The sequence below is a fragment of the Bos indicus x Bos taurus genome, chromosome 13 (genome assembly GCF_003369695.1).
Source record: "Bos indicus x Bos taurus breed Angus x Brahman F1 hybrid chromosome 13, Bos_hybrid_MaternalHap_v2.0, whole genome shotgun sequence".
Classification (NCBI taxonomy): Eukaryota; Metazoa; Chordata; class Mammalia; order Artiodactyla; family Bovidae; genus Bos; species Bos indicus x Bos taurus.
Genome location: NC_040088.1, coordinates 43,210,978 through 43,229,543, shown reverse-complemented (window position 1 = coordinate 43,229,543; position 18,566 = coordinate 43,210,978). Strand labels below are relative to the sequence as shown.

General features: G+C 45.2%; 1 protein-coding gene across 1 annotated transcript in view; it reads right to left on the bottom strand.

The window, feature by feature from the left end:
- The window catches only part of RALGAPA2 (Ral GTPase activating protein catalytic alpha subunit 2), a 269,547-nt gene that overhangs the window by 220,133 nt on the left and 30,848 nt on the right, over positions 1–18,566 (bottom strand). Inside the window, exon 4 of the mRNA XM_027559590.1 lies at positions 2,506–2,563. Coding sequence (XP_027415391.1) covers positions 2,506–2,563 — 58 coding nt within the window. The remainder of the gene's footprint in view (positions 1–2,505; positions 2,564–18,566) is intronic.

Below are 18,566 nucleotides of genomic sequence, written 5' to 3'. Positions count from 1 at the left end.
ATGCCTCAAACCAATGAATAAGCAATGGCAGTATGACACCAGAGGAGCGATAAGAACGTGGAGAAATGCCAAAAGGGTGGTGCACAAGCTCTGCCGAAAGTGCCAGTGGAGCAAGGGCACAGGACCTCCCGGCACTGAAACATCGGAGAACAGGGGAGCAGCAGTCCACTGGAGGAAACTGACATTAACAATTTTCTCAGAATGAATCAAGGGCCTAAATGTGAAACATACAACTACACAATCTCTAGGAGAAAACACAGATCTTTTGCGATCTTGGGTTAGGCAAAGATTCATCAGACAAGACACCAAAAGCAAAATTCATAAAAGTAAGATTGATACCCTGGACTTCATCAAAATTAATAACATCTACTCCCTGAAGTAAACTATTATGACTGAAAAGACAAACCAGAGATGGGAAGAAAATACTTCCAAATCATATGTTTGATTAAAACGCTTACAACCAAAATATGTGAAGAGCTCTTAGAATTCAGTATTAGGATGAAAAAACATCCTCAACTTGAAAAACAGGCAACAGATTCATAGATACACTTCACCAAGACATACAGGTGGCAAATGGCACATGAAAAGACGCTAAAGATCACGTAGTCATTAGAGAAATGCAAATTACAACCACAATGAGATACCACTACCACTAAAATTAAAACTCAGATCATACGAAGTGTTGATGAGAATGTGGTGTAACCGGAACTCTCACACTGCTAGCAGGAATGTAAAATGGTACAAACACTTTGTTAAACATATGTCTTTATATGATGCAGCCACTTCATTCTCAAAGATTGGAAAACACGTGTCCACACAAAGACTTGCATGCAAATGTTTACAGTAGCTTTATTTGTAGCCAAATACTATTAATAGAAACAACCCAAAGGCCCATCATCAAATGATGAACTATGGTATCTCCATGCAATGGAATACAGTACAACTCAGAAGTTAAAAAGAACGAACTGTTAATATCTGCACCAACACAGATGCACCTCAAAATAATTATACTGAGTGAAAGAAGCCAAACAAAACGGGAATATACTGCATGATTCTATTTCCATAAGACTCTAAAAAATCAAGCTATAAGGCCAAAAAGCAGACTGGTGTTTGCAGATCAGGGGACTAAGGGGTGAGCTGGGGAAGGGGGCAGGGGTGGTCAGGAGGAAATTCTTGGGAGTGATGGCTATATTCATCATCATGATGGTATCCATGGCTGCACAGGTGTAGACCTGTGATTAAACTTATCAAATAATATATATTAAGCATGTACAATTTGTTGTATGTCAATGATAGTCCAAAAAAAGGTTTTCTTTAAAAAAGTAAAAATAAAACCCAGCAGGTAGCCTGGAAATGATTGAATGACAGATCAGCGGGACGGAGGTTGTGGTTAAACAGAGATGTGTGTCATGACAAGGGTCGGAGGAGAATCAGGAAGCCACGGAGGGTGAGGGGTCATGGGGCTGATGGGTAACTTGCCAGGAAGGAAAAGGACTGGGAGAGAGTGAAGCCATTTAAAAGAAAGCAAGTGGGCAAAAGATAGAGGACACGCCGGCAACAAGGAGGGACAACGCAGCATCGTCAAGAGACAGAGGTTTCCATAGAGGGGGTGGTGGTCTTGGTCAGGACTTGGTCTTGCAGGAAAATAAAAAGGCCACAATCTCATCCCCATCCTCTGAGGGAGACAGAGAATAGTCAGAGAAAACCTGGGTTTCAGCAGTGTAGGAGACTGCAGGGCTGTTCCTTAACCCAAGAAGAGGGCTTCCAGACAACAGAGGGGTGATGGGCGAAAGACACTGGGAGGGCACAGCGTGAGCTGACATGGCATCAGGCCCAGCCAGCCCTTGGCGGGCAGGCCGCACACAGGTCCCTGGAGTTGGCTCAGCCTGGCCGCGATGCACCCTGAGAGGGTCCTGGTGTGAAGTCCACGGGGAGCTACTGATCCCTCGGGAAGAGTGGGCTCTGGGTGACCTGACTGGGGTTGGGGGAACCAGGAGGGCTTGTCAGACTCAGACTCCTGAGGAGTGAGCCATAGAAACTATGAGAGATGAGTCTCAGAGGGTGTGTTCCCAATCCCAGGCAAATGTGGGGCCACTGGGTAGCCTAGGGGCATGACCAACACGGATACTCTTAAAAAGTCATCAGCCGATTTGCAGTTTATTTATGTACCTGGTTTTTATACTATCTACAAGAAAAATCTAGTTGAACAAACTAGATTTAACGACTCATATATAAAATCCCCGCACAAATTTTGGCCATGTGTGAACATTCACTGATTGAGCCTATACCTTTAAAGCCCAAAGTGTATTTTTTTAATATTTATTTATTTTTGGCTGTGCTAGGCCTTCATTATGGTGGGCAAGAGGTACAGAGAGGTGTAAAAATATGCTACATATATATATATATATATATATATATATGTAGAATTACAAATCCACAATCACTTATTGGCGATTTTACTAGAAGAAAAATACATTAATTAAAATTTTTTGTAATTGTTCTTACCTATACTCTGGTAATGCCATCGAAAGAAAATTCGTTCAGGTAGAAACTGCAATATTTTCTATTAAAAAAAAACAACGAAAATTAATAAGATGCAAAAAGAAAATAAACAACAAATGAATGAAGTTACACATTTTCATGACAGCCCATAGTACATGCTATAGATCTATATATCTCTACATAGAGGGCTTCCCTGATAGCTCAAGTGGTAAAGAATCCATCTGTGATGCAGGAGATGCAAGTGATGTCGGTTGGATCTCTGGGTCGGAAAGATCCCCTGGAGAAGGAAATGGCAACCTGCTCCAATATTCTTGCCTGGGAAATGCCTTGGACAGAGGAGCCTGGCGGGCTACAGTCCCTGGGGTTGCAAAGAGTCAGACATGACTGAGCAGGCAAGCATGCAGCATCTCTATACAGATGTATTTCAGAAAAGGGAAAAAAAAAAAACACTTTGCAATAGCATAAATTTCACTTTATCTTGGACCCCTATGAAACAGTCTCTTTCACTTGCCCCAAGCAAGCTTCCTCCCCTGAATGTTTTAAAGAGATTACTAGCCCAACTTTAATTCTCCCTAAAAGAAAGAAAAGGGAAAAAAATAACAGAAGGGATCACTGTAATTATATCACAGCCATTGCTTAAATAGAACAAAAATAACCTGTCAAATGCCAGATTCTCTAGGTTTTCTCTTTTTTCCCTTCTACTTCCCATTTCCATTAAAAGCATCACCTGTCTCCAGACAGAAACAGAACTGGGAAGAAAGATGAACAAAGAGGGTGAGACCTTACTCCGTGGAATAAGGAAATGAAACTGGCAGCAAGGATTTCTTGAAATTAAGAGCTAAAAATTAGTTTTAGGATAGTAGTTATGACCCTCTCTCCTCCCACCATCCCTGGTAGATATAACAAAGAACCTTTACTTCTTCTGATTCTGATTTAATTAAATTCTATAGTACCCCACAATTTTCAAAAGTTTCACACACAGGATTTCACTTAATCCCATAATAACTCTTCCCCCTCACCTCAACTCCCATATTGCAACCTCCCCTCTTCCCTTTCCCCACTGGCAACCACTAATTTGTTCAATATATCTATGAGTCTGCTTCTTTTTTCATCCACTAGCTTATTATATTTTTTAGATTTCACATATAAGTGATGTCACACAGTATGTGCCTTGTCTGACTTATTTCACTTAGCATAACGTTCCCCAAGTTCATTCTTTTTATGGCTGAGTAGTATTCCACTGTGTTTGATGGGAGGGTGTGTGTGTGTGTGTGTGTGTGTGTGTGTGTGTATATATACCTTCTTTACCCACCATCTGTCAGTGGACATTTAGGTTGCTTCCATACATTGGGAATTATAAATAGTGCTGTTGCCTTTTGTGATTCTTTAACTCATACTTTCTCTTTTACTGAAAAATTTACTACAGTACGTGTGCTCAGTCATGTCTGACTTTTTGCGACCCCAAGGACCATAGCCTGCCAGGTCCCTCTGTCCGTGGAATTCTCCAGGCAAGAACACTGGAGTGGGCTGCCACTTCCTATTCCATCTACAGAGGCGAGGTTCAATGTGTTTGATAACAAATGAATAATGATCCTTGTAGGCTGAGTTCTCTGGGGAACAGACCCTGCATGCAGTTAGGAGTGCCAGTGGTTTACTGGGGAGCAGCCTCTGTGAAAGAGAAATGAGGAAACAGAGGAGCCCCAGACCCCTACTCAGAGTGTATGGCCCCACAGGAGTCCGGGAGCAGATGGCCTGTTGGAGGAGTCCGGGTGCCTGAGGACGGCCAGGCCCCCTCACTGCAACCTCAGTGGGTCACTGGCTGGGGACATGATGGGAAGAGCGTGGTGGTGGCTGGAAGCTGAGGATGGCAGCCTTGCAGCCAGGCTGGAGTGGACATGAGCTGTGCATCTGTCTGTCTGCTACAGCCATCTTCCAGTGACTACTTGGAATATTCTCATCGTATCGAGAGGCTGAAGGCCTAACAGAAATGACCCTACTACTTCTGCTGGCTTTGTTTCTCATCAGCTGGCTGAGGCTTCACAGGCAGTGGAGCCCAGCATTGTCTCCTCCTCCCATCTAGTCCTCTCTCCCCAGCTGAGGGAACAGCAGCAACTGGGTGTCCTCTTGGGTCAGGCTTTCTCCTCCAAGGGCATTTGGCATCCCACCTACATTCCTGACCAGGGATCCAACCCATGCTCCTTTCACCGGAAGTGCAGAGTCTTAGCCACTAGACCACCAGGGAAGTCCCTCCAGGATTCTCTTCTGGTCCCATCTTGCCACTTAATCTAAAAATTTCATACAGCAGATGCTGAGAAAATTAGTCTCAAGAGTCAGGGTAGAGCTTATCTCAGACAAGACGAATGCGTGGCATGCCCACGGGCTCCTCAGATCTCTCTGTTGTCGGGAAACCATCTGGCACTGAATTGTGCTTTTCAACCTTTCAAAATACAGATAGATCGCTCTTCTTGATTTAGATTTCCTTTCTTAGTAGGCAACAAAGAAAAAAAATGTCTTTATTTTTGCTGCTGCTGTTAACTTTATTTTTTCCCCTTTATGTTTTTAAATTTTAATTGGAGGATAATTGCTTTCAATATTGTGTTGGCTTCTGCCATACATCAAAATATAAAGAAAGACAGCGACTACAGCAAAACGGTGGGCGAGGACTGCTAGGATGCTGCTGGTGGGCCACAAGTAGCCTCCAACTTGTTCCGAGGTCAGGCCTGACATCGTCACCACTTCCAGACAAAAGTTTTCAGATTTCCAAAATGGATGGACTTTAAAGATACTCAAAAATCAACTCAGTAAGGTTTGGATAAGAAATACCATGCCAAATATCTGAGCTACTAAGAATATTCCCAAACAGACATAATATTACACAACTCAAAGCTGAACTCACCCACAGAGATGCTTTTTGCACTCAAATATAGCAAGAGTCATTTTTTATACATTGAAGCCTACGAGGTCAATAAAAACAAAGCCCCACACAACTATCTGTGCCTAAAGGCTAAGCCTGTCCCTCTGAAAGCCCCAGATGAAGCCTACCTCTGTGGAGGCCAATACAACATGGCATTGCTGCTGCAGCCAATATTCTAAGCTCCACGACTGTGGATGCCACAGAAGCTATTGACATCTTGTTTGCAGTTTCACTGGAGAGTAAAATTTTTAAAAATGCAGGAAAGCCACACAGCGTGAATAAATATTACTTTTCTGAAAGGCACATGGCTGTAGTTAATGCTTGGTGCTCAGCTGCATCTGTATGGTAATCCAACACAGCACACTCGAAATAGAAATTAGGTCTTACTACTGATCGGCACCTCAGGGAATCTGTCATTCTTTTAAGTGATTATCCACAGTCTCTTTTTTCTTCAGAACCTACTGCATGACCAGGAATAATGTGAAATGGAAGCTGCAGTTTATACAAGATGCTATCGTGTACTTTAAAACTGCTGATCTTCGTTTAATTTGTATGGGAAACTCCTTTTTTTCTTTCAAATCATTCCTAGATGATTGCAATGTATCCCAGTAGATTCACACCCAATTTTGATTCCACTTAGAAAAGGAGGTCAGTGAAGAAGGAGGAAATGTCACATAATCACCGATGCAATAACGTGACCAGTTAACTGGTCAACAATGACCAGTGAAACCTGCTCTGTGCACACAAACAGAACATGGGAACCACTCTCCCTGAAACCAGCCACGAGGCCCAGGGTGCAAGGTGAAGAAAACACTGACCAGAAAACACAAAGTTCAGTGTGGAGGAACAGAAGTCTTATTTAGTCACGTGGCCTTTTGAGTTCAGAAAACTTAGGAAGAGACAGAGCAGGTGGCTTTATAGGACATATCCTGTGAACGCCACACGTGCTTTGGTCTCAACAGGACCCCATGGGCAGGAGCCAAATGGCCTGGAGAGTCCCAGGGTGATCTACGGAGACAGTGCCGTGTTCAACCACTCAGGGCCTGGTCACCGCTCATCTCTCACTAAAAATGACTATCCAGTGCAGACAAAATAGTCTCATCGAATTTTGGGTGTCAACATTTGGGACTTTGAAATTTAAGAGAAATGGAGCTAAAATTAGGAACAACAGAATCTTAAAAATAAGGTACCTATATTTTGAGTTTAAAAAGTCATGCTTTTCTTCTTATCCGTGTACCCTTCTAGCTAGTCACTCACCCTGCTGTTAACTGAGCCAGGAAAGCACAGCTCTGTCTTCTAACAGCCTTTTCCGTCTTTAAGACCCAACTCAAACATCATCTCTTGAGAAGGGCTCACCTCAACCACCTCTCCACCACATCCCTCCCCAACACGACAGGCACCAGCCACTTCTCCAGCAGCTGCTGCATTCCTAGAGAGAAGACCTCCTATGAGCCATCTTAGGGACCCCTATGAGTGACTTAGCACGCACGCAGGCACATACAACAGATACAAAGAAATGCCCAAGTTTAAGGTAGGTGCTGATACGCAGATATCGCAGAAACTCAGAACCCTGACAGCAGGCGTTTGACAAAGAGAATAGAACTGGCTTTCCCAACGTTATGTGTGTACATGCATGCTAAGTTACTTCAGTCGTGTCCCACTCTGTGCGACCCCATGGACTGTAGCCTGCCGGGTTCCTCTGTCCATGGGATTCTCCAGGCAAGAATACTGGAGTGGGTTGCTATGCCCTCCTCCAGGGGATCTTCCTGACCCAGGAATAGAACCCGCTTCTCTTACATCTCCTGCATTGGCAGTCGGGTTCTTTACCACTAGGGCTGCCTGGGAAGCCCCTGCCCAGTGTTATAGTAAATCTTAATACTTGATTAGATTATCACTCAAAAGGCAATACTTTTCTTGGCTAATGAGAAAAAGAAAAAAATATTGCCAAACACTTAAAACACAAGGCAAAAACATCTAAAGGAAATAGGGAATGCATAAAAAAAAGAGGATGGAATCTGATTTCTCCCTCCTGTATTTTAGAAATTGATCAATATAAAAATGTGGGAAAATCTCTTTAAGCAATGAAAACTCAGAAAGGGTAAAGGATCCCATCTACGAGCAAAACACTCAGAGGAATCACTGCTTAAAGCACAGACGAACCTGTGAAGAAGAGTAGGGGTTGTGGCCCCCTCCTGAGAAAGCAGGATATCCATAGAATATGCAGCAAAGGAGGGACCATCCTCAAAAGAAATGGATTCTTCCTTCTGAAATAGATTTGCTGAAAGAATAGGGTACTTTTTAAAGCAATTTTCACTCACAGTCTTAAGAGACCCACGAGGACACTGAGTCTTTTTTAAGATCTGCATAAATAAAAACAGTAGATGCACAGGTAATGTTTGAAATCAGAAAATACTGCATGGAGATGAAAACCCAGAAAGCATGAATCTAGAGTCACCACAGAGCTTCCCACATAACCTCATGCATCCCGAGACCTCCCTAGCACTAATCAAGCTGAACAGAGAGATAAGGGTCCAGACGTAGCACATTCAAAGCTGCAAATTCAACATACAGTTAAAAGTCCTACAGAAAATCTGAGAAGAACAAATGGATTATCCACAAAGGAACAAAACTCAGGTTGACCTCGGTCTTTCTGCAATATTAAGCTCCAGAAGGCAGCATGGTCAGCTGCTCACAGCAGGCCACTCTGAGAAGGGGCAGCAGAACAGAGACATACAGAAGAACAGATGTCCCACAGCAAGCCAGGTCTTGCATGTGAATCTGGCGTGTAACACAGATGGCTAGAGAAGGTGGCACTAGTGGTAAAGAACCTGCCACCAATGCAGAAGACATAAGAGATGCAGGTTTGACCCCTGGATCAGGAAGAACCCCTAGGAGAGAGCTCGGCAACCCACTCCAGTATTCTGGCCTGGAGAATCCCATGGACAGAGGAGCTTGGCAGGCTACAGTCCATGGGGTTACAAAGAGTCAAACATGACTGAATTGACTTAGCACTCCTACACACGCACACGCACACGCGCACACACACACACACACACACACACAGAGTACAATACAGCTCTTTTGCAAAGCAAACAAAATTCAGAGTATTGAGAAAAAGAGATTATTTGAAAAGCATAGAGCCAGCTATATTTGTCTGAAGTTCTTGTTGTTTTTCTAAAAAAAGGTATTCTAGAGCTGGGAATTTTTCAGCCCCATACCTCACCCTCCTCAACATACTAAATGATTCATATTCCAGCAAATACAGAGATTAGTTTTAAATAATCCAAAAATAAGGGTGCAGGTGCATAAACAGCATGAACAACAATCTGTATTTATATAACTGGAATTAATACGGGCATAAAAATAGAGCAAATCCTCAAAACCATTAACATAAGAGAAATAAATGTTAAAAATATTACAATAAAATAATCTGGATAAAAAGTGCTTAAAATAGCTAAAAAGTAAGATGGACAAAAGATATATGGGGGTAAAGTAAAAGTAACGCCAAACACTGCTTTATTCTTGATCAGTTGTCAGTTATCTCAGTCGCCCAATTGTGTCCAACTCTTTGCGACCCCATGGACTGCAATCCACCAGGCACCTCTCCATGGGATTCTCCAGGTAAGAATACTGGAGTGGGTTGCCAGGCCCTCCTCCAGGGGACCTTCCTGATCCAGGGATCAAACCTGGGCCTCCTGAACCTCAGACAGATTCCTTACCGTCTGAGCCACCAGGGATAATAAAAAGAAATTTTTAATAGCAATTTTTAATTTTAAACAATGATAGAAATGATAGAAAATCGAAAGTATATCTCCCAAATCCCAAAGCATAAAGAGTCAGTAACCTCTCCCCAAAAAAACAAGAGTAGAAGAAAAAAAGTTAATGCTAATTATTACACACAAAAATAATAAATATAAATAAGTTAAATTCCTCTACCAAAGACCAAGTCACTCAGAACTGGTTTCCAAACACACAAAGACAAACAACAAGAAATACAGAAAGTGACATAGTAGCACATAATTCGACCCACAAGATGTGGTTTTGCTCTGAGTAACCCACTGGCTGGAACACCCCCAAGAGGAGTCTTCTTTACACCCGAGGTTCTGACGCAGGAAACCTCAGTCACAACCAAACTTGCCACCCCTTCTTCAATTCAAGCTTCTATTTCCTGGCTAGAAACTGCATTTTTCAGATCTCTTCAAGTTTGATACCAACACAACCAGCTGTTTGTTTTTTCTGTGCCATTTTTCACAGAACAAGAAGAAAAAAAAATTTTTACATCCAGAGAGTTTCCAGGCAGAGAAATAACCACTCCCCCAGGAGATGCTAGCACCTGGTTCCTGTACCCCTAGAACCTACAAGGATTTAAATGCATTTAAACACCCGCTTCCACACAGTTAGAACGTGTCACAGAACCGCAGTCAGCTCACGGCGAGCTCCTCTGCCAAGTTCACCCAGGGAACACCAGGTCTGCAGGAGCAGCTGATGCCAGCAGGCTTTTCAGCCTGTCCTGCATGGCGAGCATCTCACACACTGGGTGTCAGTGTAGCAGCCACCACACCGCATCCAAGCAAAACACGCCACAGAAAAATGACCATCGGATGACAGCAAACGCACGTACAACTGTCTCCTAAACTGATACATGAAGAAACCAACTCGTCCAAACTGTGGTCACCTATGCATTCCAATCAGTTTAAAGGGAGAGAAAAGGGTCTTTGTGTATCTCCTGTTCTAACAGTGACTACAACGTGCTCAAGTTTTAGTGTGACGTTTCCTTATATGTGGTCCTGACGCAGACTCTACCCTCTGCCCTTGCGGGGTTCCTGGGAGCATCTGTGGGTGCTACCTCCGGTGGACCCACTCCTGGAGGTGTCAGCCACCCAGGGCCATGGTGCACACCACGGGAGAGGGCCGCGGCACCCCAGCTGTGGCAGAGGGCCACTGGAGTGTAATTTCACACGGCCGCAGGCTTCTCTAACAGCTTCAGTATCCCCTTCCTCCCAGGTAAACTGAGTAATTTAGTATATTCTGTTGGGTCAGTCCCAAGTTTCTCACCTAGAAGTCACAAGGCATAAGGAAAACTGTAGTCTTGGTATTAAATTTAGAAGTTAAAATGTCCAGTGAAAATGGCTCCTTTCAACTCAGACACTGTCATCTAAGTCAAATTGTTATTAGTAATATGTAAAAAGATTGCTGAATTATAACCACAATTAGAATTCTAGAAGCGATTAGATGTTTACCCTGCTTCCATCTTCCCGTCTGCAGAGATCATAAAGATTTCATGATCAGAAGCAGATACGTGCTCCAGAAACAGAAGACCCGGCCCCGGGTTGCGTTATCTCCCCAACCTCTTGTGCAGGGCCCGGTGCTAGGGAGCGATCACTGAGCTGACTCACGACCCCTGCCGACACTTGAGACCACGGAGAAAGGGCACAGCTGGACCCCAGCCTCCCCTGTAACCCCGCTTGAGGAAGTCTCAGTGGTGTTGGGGAGCAGCTCACACATGGTTGTGACACGCATGTGCCCACCTGCAGTTGCCCCCAAACAAGGGCCCAACATTAATAAAAACAGCAAGCATGACTAACGTTATGAAGAAAACCAGGTCAATTCTACGTCTCTATGATTACAGAGGATGAGATGGCTGGGTGGCATCACTGACTCGATGGACGTGAGTCTGAGTTAACTCTGGGAGTTGGTGATGGACAGGGAGGCCTGGCGTGTTGCGATTCATGGGGTCGCAAAGAGTCGGACACGACTGAGCGACTGAACTGAACTGAACTGATGATTACTTTAAATATACATAATACCCTTATGGTTGCTGAGGGGAAGGGATGGTTGGAGAGTTTGGGAAGGTCATGCACACACTGCTATAATCAGGATGGATGACCACCAAGGACCTATTGTATAGCACATAGAACTCAACTCAATGTTATATGCCAGCCTGGCTGGGAGTGGGTTTAGAGGAGAGTGGACATGCATATGTATGGCTGAGTACCTTCGCTATTCACCTGAAACTACCACAACATTGTCAATCAGCTATACCCCGATACAAAATAAAAAGTTTAAAGTCTGAAATAAATAAATAAGTGAATATACATACCATTGTAACTGGTGTTACAATAAACACCAGTGTCATAACAATGACCCAGTACCCTGGTCATGATAATCCGGGGCATTGACTCCACTGGCCGACTAGAACTCAGGATGGGTTGCAGGGTGGAGAGGAATTTCTGCTGGCTCTGTTCTGTGGGGACCCTGACTTTTCTCAACTGCAATCAGTCATTTAGAATTATGGCAGTGACCAAGGAGCTGCACTCAAAGTGGGAATCAGTCTTTTAAGAGAAAAAAAAAAGCAAAAAAAAATCCATAGAAGCATCCAAATATTTGAAATCCTCAACAAGAACTTAGATTTCAAGGAATTAAGAAGAATCTGCTTTTCGTGTTCATTTTATTTCTTCTTGTCCGTTCTCCACTCAATAGCAGGAAACTGGTCCTTACAGGAAAAAGAAATAAAAAGCACTAACAGTGTGAGATACCCTTGGTGTGGAGTGGGGAGCCGCCCAGGAGGGCTGCTGTATGGTGGACAGTCTGGAATAAATAATGACAAATAAAGCGGAGGAGACCAGGGGCTGTGGAAATTCATTAACTGTGAAAATACAATTCTGTGGCCTTGCTCTGTGTTTTCTGTTCAGAACAGACAAAGGCCCGTGACTTAATCCTACCGATCACCTGCCCTGAATGCACAGACCTGGTTGTGATTCAGCCCAAGCACTTCCCCTGAACCTCTGCAGGAGCTTCAAACTGGTCTTCATTTTCAAAGAGTTATAAAGGATACACAGATCCACCAAAAGAAGAATGGTGGGGGTGAGGGAGAGAGGTGGAGAGGGGGCAAACGTGTCAGAATGGCTTATAATCCTATTATAGCCATGATTCTAGTTTCACTTCAGGCAAGTCTTCATTATTAATATCTGAGGTAGAACGGGACTATTAAGTGTGAAAATATATAAATAAATGCATGTATGGTAAATACAGTCAATACTGAACCGGCACAGGGAAAGCAACTGGACAGAGCGAAAACCAGCCCATCGTCTCCTCTTCTCCCGCACAGCCTGGGGCTCTGCATTGGTCCAGCTGACTTATTATCATCTGGAAGCCTACTGAAAGTCCTTTCCCCCTATTTTGAGGAAAGAATTTGAGGCTAAACCCACTATCGATATAAGCTCCCATGGAACACTGAAAAACAAGAGAGCCCAGACTGAATTCCATTAGAGTAAAGAGAGAAAGCCCACTAGGGTCCTGGACTCCCAGCTGGTCATTATGACTCCCAGACACCAGTGTGCCCAGCAAGGCTGCCCAGGAAGGGCCCCTTCGAGCCAGCATCACCCCCACAGATGCCAAGGAGGAGGCTGATGTCCACATCAAAGTCATCCTCGTTAGTGAAGGAAAAACAAAACCTACGGGCCCCAGTAACACCCTGCTCTTCTGTCAGCCCCTGAAGAAGCCTCTGGTCATCCGTGCTCTCCAGGCGACTCACCACTGGCTCTGAGGTCCAGGCTTCTCCCACCAGAACCCCCCACCAACATAGGGGTGGAGAGGACACCAGGCAGCGCCCTGGGAGGAAGGACACTGACGCTGTTTTCTTCATCAGGGGGATGGACGGAAGGGGGCAGATGAAATCTGACCTCGTTTGACAGCCCCTGATTTAGAATGTTCATTTCATCTTAACATAAGCATGAAAAGAGAAGAATGAAATTGTTTTCTGACTTTTCAACTCTGCATCTGCAGAAGGCCACTTCCCCAACCAAGAGGCAGGGGCATGTTCCCTTCAGCCAAAGCCTCCTTCCAGCAAAACCCTAAACCTGTGGTGAAGTCTGCTCCCCACGAGGACAGGGAAGGGTCACAGGCTGAGGACTTGACCAGGTGCCTGAGGAAGAAGAAACGAGTCTCCCAGACGAGGCGGCCAGGCTGTACGGGAACACGCCATAGCCTCACGGTCCAACTGGCAGCCACTAACACCCGTGTGGCCACCTAAGTTTAAAACTTACATCAAATAAAACGACATACAATTAAAATTTACGTTGCTCAGTCACGCTAGCCACGTTCCAAGCACAAAGTGGCCCAGTGGTGGCCTAACTGCATATGGAACAGTCCCATCATCCCAGAAAGTTCTGGTGAACAGGGCTGCTCCAGAGAAGAAAGCAACAGGGATGTTTAGAGACTCAAAGGCTAACCAGAGGTAAACGGATTAAATATTAAAACTAAATAGAAGCATGAAGCTAAATTTCAGGCTAAAAAAAGACTTCTCTGCAAACTTCTTATTTTGAAGATGTCTCGTTTGGAGACTTCGGTCAGAACTACTTTGTGCGACCCTCGGCTGGTAGAACTGAGGTGCCCCCAGAACTCAGCTGGTCCCACCCCTGCCGCAGAGGCATAGGCTCTAAGACAAAGGAAGGCTCAGGGCCTTGGTCAAGGCCACGCGGCTCGCTGTACCAAAGCCGGATCCAAACCTCGCCGGCCCTTCTGCTACCTTTCTCCTATCTCTTTTGTCCAGGGAGTTTCAAGTGAGGAAAGAAAATACTTTTTTAGCATAAAAATACCACATGATCCCATGGGAGATAAATGGAGAATTTAAGAGGCTTTAATCCAACAACAAATATTATCAAGTGCGAGGCGCTGTGGGGGCCCAAAGGATGCTCTCTCACGGCAGCAGGGCCAGCCCAGGAGCTTCCTGTCTGGTTAGGAAGCTAAGAGAGGGCCACCTTCAGGGAAAACTAGGAACAACCAGCTGGGACAAGCCGGAGTGCATTCTAGGAGCTCACAGAGGACAGTGGGCACCTTCAGCTGCAGATGCCAGGAGAAACGGGTGGGTCTGAACAGAGCCTGAAAAATGGGCCAGATGAAGAGACGCATAATGGACAGGCCCTGAAAAGAGAACTCTGTAAACCAAGAGGCAGGAGGGAAGCTGTGCAGAAAGAGGCCTGGGTGGGGAGGCGCAGCGGGGGGAGGGGGCAGGTGGTGGGAAGCAGGGTGGCAGGTGACAAGCCCAGGGGGATGACAGCACTTTCACAGAGTGGCCCCGACAGCCAAGCCAGACGGGAGCCTGCACAGGAGACCCAGGGATCCCGAGTGTGAGACCAGCTCCGACAACACTTCACAGGAGGTAAAGACCCCATTCAGTCTCTGGGGAGGACAAACACAGGGTTTATTTAGTCTCCTGGGGTAAGCTGGATAAATTCAAAACTAACAGATCCAGGAATCAAATGTCCTGTAGATCTGTGATTGCTAACTGTGTGATATTGGAAAAATAGATGAATAAGTAGCATCTGAGGCCAAAATACAGGTAAGTTTGATATGAAACCTCTTCTGCAGATGTGCATTTTAATTGGGGAGTGGGAGGCTGGGGAAACACCTTGCTGTCAAACAATCCAGACACCCTGTCTCTCTGCTAAAGGAAGGATAATGTATAGCGTGGCAGATAGCTAGAAACGCATCTCTTTAACAACTGTGGCTTCTCGTTTTCTCGATTCCTGGTGCTCTGACGCCTGGAGCCCTACTGGGCTGGCAGAGACTACCCTCCCCAGGGTTAGCGGATTCCTGGATAGTACCTGCCAGCACACCTTCGATATGCAAACCAGTCAAGCCCAAATCCGCACACGGCCACCTCCGTTACTGGGTTCTCACTGCCTGGGACACAATCTCCTGCCCAGATCACCTGGGGACCAGGTCCTGGACAGCCAGGGACCACCCCCATGGCCCACAGCCCACTGACAGGATTCAAATTATCTGACCCTAAATCTGCTCTGCCTGCTCATGACCTTGCCTGGCCCTTTCCTTCCCACAGAAGCCACCTCCATTCCTCTCTCTCCTGCTCTCGTCACCTTGGAGCTTCTCTTCAGGGCCCACCTGACGTCCCACACCTCCTGCTTCTGGCACTGTACGTACTGTAACAACCTCTGCCTTCATGCCAATCATCTTCAGGTCTGTGAGTCTTCCCACACCTGATTAAAACAAATTCCAGGAAGGGTTAAAAACCTCTCAACTGCTGAATCCAGAAGGATCTCAAAGTCAAGTCAGTTATTTGACCTTGAAAGCCATTCACCAGGTGCCTGACATTCCCACATCAACCCTCCTTTGACCTATGTAGGTAGCCACCTCAAGGGCCACCGTCACTTCTGAGAAGGGCCGTTCAGAATTTCCTGACTCAGAAGGTGGTTACTGGCGCTCTGACGTACCCGTTCTCACCAGGGACTCTTCAGTTTACCACAAAATGTAACACATGCTCCATAAGGGCAGGGGATTCTGTCCATCTCACTGCTGTACCTCCAGCATCTAGAAGGGCGCCTGACACATAGTAGATATGCGATAAACACATCTAATGAATGAATGGCCTGCACAAGAATAGGCGTATGCTGGTATCACAGCCCTTGGAGCACAGCTTGATCATTGAGACTCCTAAGTGGTGCACAGCCTGGTGCTGAGTTCAGGAATGGGTTCCAGAGTGAGACCAGAGGTTCAGCCTCTATCTACCACTGGACAGATATGCAACCTTGGGCAAGTCACCTGACACAATGAAGCCCTCATCCTTCCATCCATAAAAAACTGAAAAGACTGTATCTACCTCCAATTTCCTGAAAGGATTAAACAGGAGGCACAATGGAGACTCATGGCATGGGGCCCCACACCATCAACTCCACATGCCCGTTTGAAACACACAGCAATGATAGATGATTTTTTTTTTTTTTTGGCTGCACTGGGTCTGTGTTGCTGCACGTGGGCTACTCTGGTTGCAGTGCTTGGGCTTTGCATTGCTGTGACCTCTGTTGCTGCAGAGCACTGGCTCTAGGCATTCAGGCTTCAATATTCATGGCCATGGGCTTAGTTACTCCACCACATGTGAGACCCCCTCAGACCAGGAATTGAACCTGTGTCCCCTGCCTTGGCAGGCAGATTCCTAAACACTGGACTACCAGGGAAGTGCCATGAAATATGTTTTTAGAAGAAGAGTAAAACTAAGGAGTCATAACCTCAATTAGTTGTGAAAAACGTCCCTGTGAACCAGCAACAAGAGAAACTCCAAGTGGTACAGAAGTTTGAAACTAAGGGCAAGGGTGGCTGAGGTCAGCTTCTGAGGGGTACCGTCCTCCACTGAACATAAAGGCAGATGTAACAGTCCGCCGGCTGCCTAAAGGAGACTCAGCCTGGACTGACACCATTGCTTCATCAAGCAGGGTGATGTGGTTGGTGGTTCACTACATTGAAAAAAATGACTGCTTCCTTCCTCAAAGGTTTCCGTCTAGACAGCCCTGACTTACAGAGCAAGCAGTAGCTCCCCTAACAGGCTCCTCTTTCTTGCCTTCTTAACTCCCTTACCTCCGTGCTTTTTTCCAATCTATTTCTTATTTATTGACAATCTTTACACAGTAGCCCTTCTGCAATTTAACACGTCTTAATAATTCCACTTCTTCTGAAGGAAGCCTTTCCCAATTATTTACACCTTGATAAGTATTTACCTTCAAATCCTCATAAACCACCTCTTTTTAAGTGGCACTAACTTGTAGACGGTGGTGACGAAGTTACACAACCCTCAGAACAAACCATGCAAATTATAACCCACCTTCTGAGGATGGAGACAGAGACAACATAAACAAAAACAGAAGTGGTGCAGGTTCATTTTTCACTCATGTTTATGGCACCAGATGAAGGTTTTATGAAGCTGTGAATAAGATATATTTGTTCTCTTACATGAGCAACAAATCCCCTACAGATGGTAATGTATGGGGAGTAACACCCTCCTTAATCTAAACTTTCCGAGCACAAGGAGGAAGTGTTGAAACCAGCCCCCCACCCCAAAGGGGTACAAGGCTGCAGGCTCTGATGGGCTTTCCTGTTGTGGGACAGTGACAGCAAAAGTTAACTGTCATTTCCACACTTCAGGGACACAGGGAAACCAGCAAGGACTGAAAACACAGCCAGAGAGGAAGCAGGAGGGGAGCAAATGCCAAATCCAAGGAGGACCCAAGGACATCTTCAAGTTCTAGATCTCAAGCCCACCCCAACGTGGGTGTGAGAAACTGAGCCTAGGATGCCAGTAAGGAACCAGGACCCTCAAGTGGAGCCAAAGGGACCCCAAACAAGCACACTCTCAGACCCCAAGCAAAAGCAAAAACAAACCCTTTGAGGGAAAAAAAAAGGATTCAAACAAATTAAATATGCATCCCATGAGTTTTGATCTCAAAGTGGTATCACAAAATGTACAAGAGAAGAAGCTACTCTGAGAGTTTGAAGAAATAACCAATAGCTTTTGACAACCAAAGACAGACTTCAGATAGGAGAATGATCAGATACAGTGTCAAATCTTCTGTTTCAGAAAGTAAAAGATGTCTAATAATGAACAAGGATCAAGAGACAATCAAATGAAACCAGCCACATAGGAATACCAAACCAAAAGAAGTTAAAACATGAAAAGAAAAAAAAAAGCAAAAACACACAGAGGGACTTCTCTGGTGGTCCACTGGTCAAGACTCCGAGCTTCCAATGCAGGCAGCATGGGTTTGATCTCTGGGTTAAGTTCCAGGATACGGTGCAGTGAGTTCAAAACTGGTAAAGCTATGGAGACAACTGGCAACATCAACAACGTAACTGGCCCAGGAACTGCTAATGGATGTACAGGACAGTGCTGATTCAAGAGGTTTTGCAAAGGAGACAAGAGCCTTGAAGATGAAGAACATAGTGGCCAGCCATTGGAAGTTGACAAGGACCAACTGAAAGCCATCATGGAAGCTGATCCTGGTACAACTATACGAGGAGATGCCCAGGAACTCAACATCGACTGCTCTATGGTCACTTGGTATTTGAAGCAAACTGAAACGGTGAAAAAGCTCATGAGCTGACCACAAATCCAAAAAAACTGTCATTTTGAAGCATCATCATCTCTCATTCTGTGCAACAGCAATGAACAATTTCTCAATCAGATTGTGACAGTGAATTTTATACAACAACAACTGATAACCACCTCAGCAGCTGGATGGAAAAGAAGCTCCAAGGCTCTCCCCAAAGCCAAAATTGCACCAAAAAAGGGGTCACGGTCACTGTTGGGTGGTCTGATCCACTACAGCTTTCTGAATCCCGGTGAAACCATTACATCTGAGAA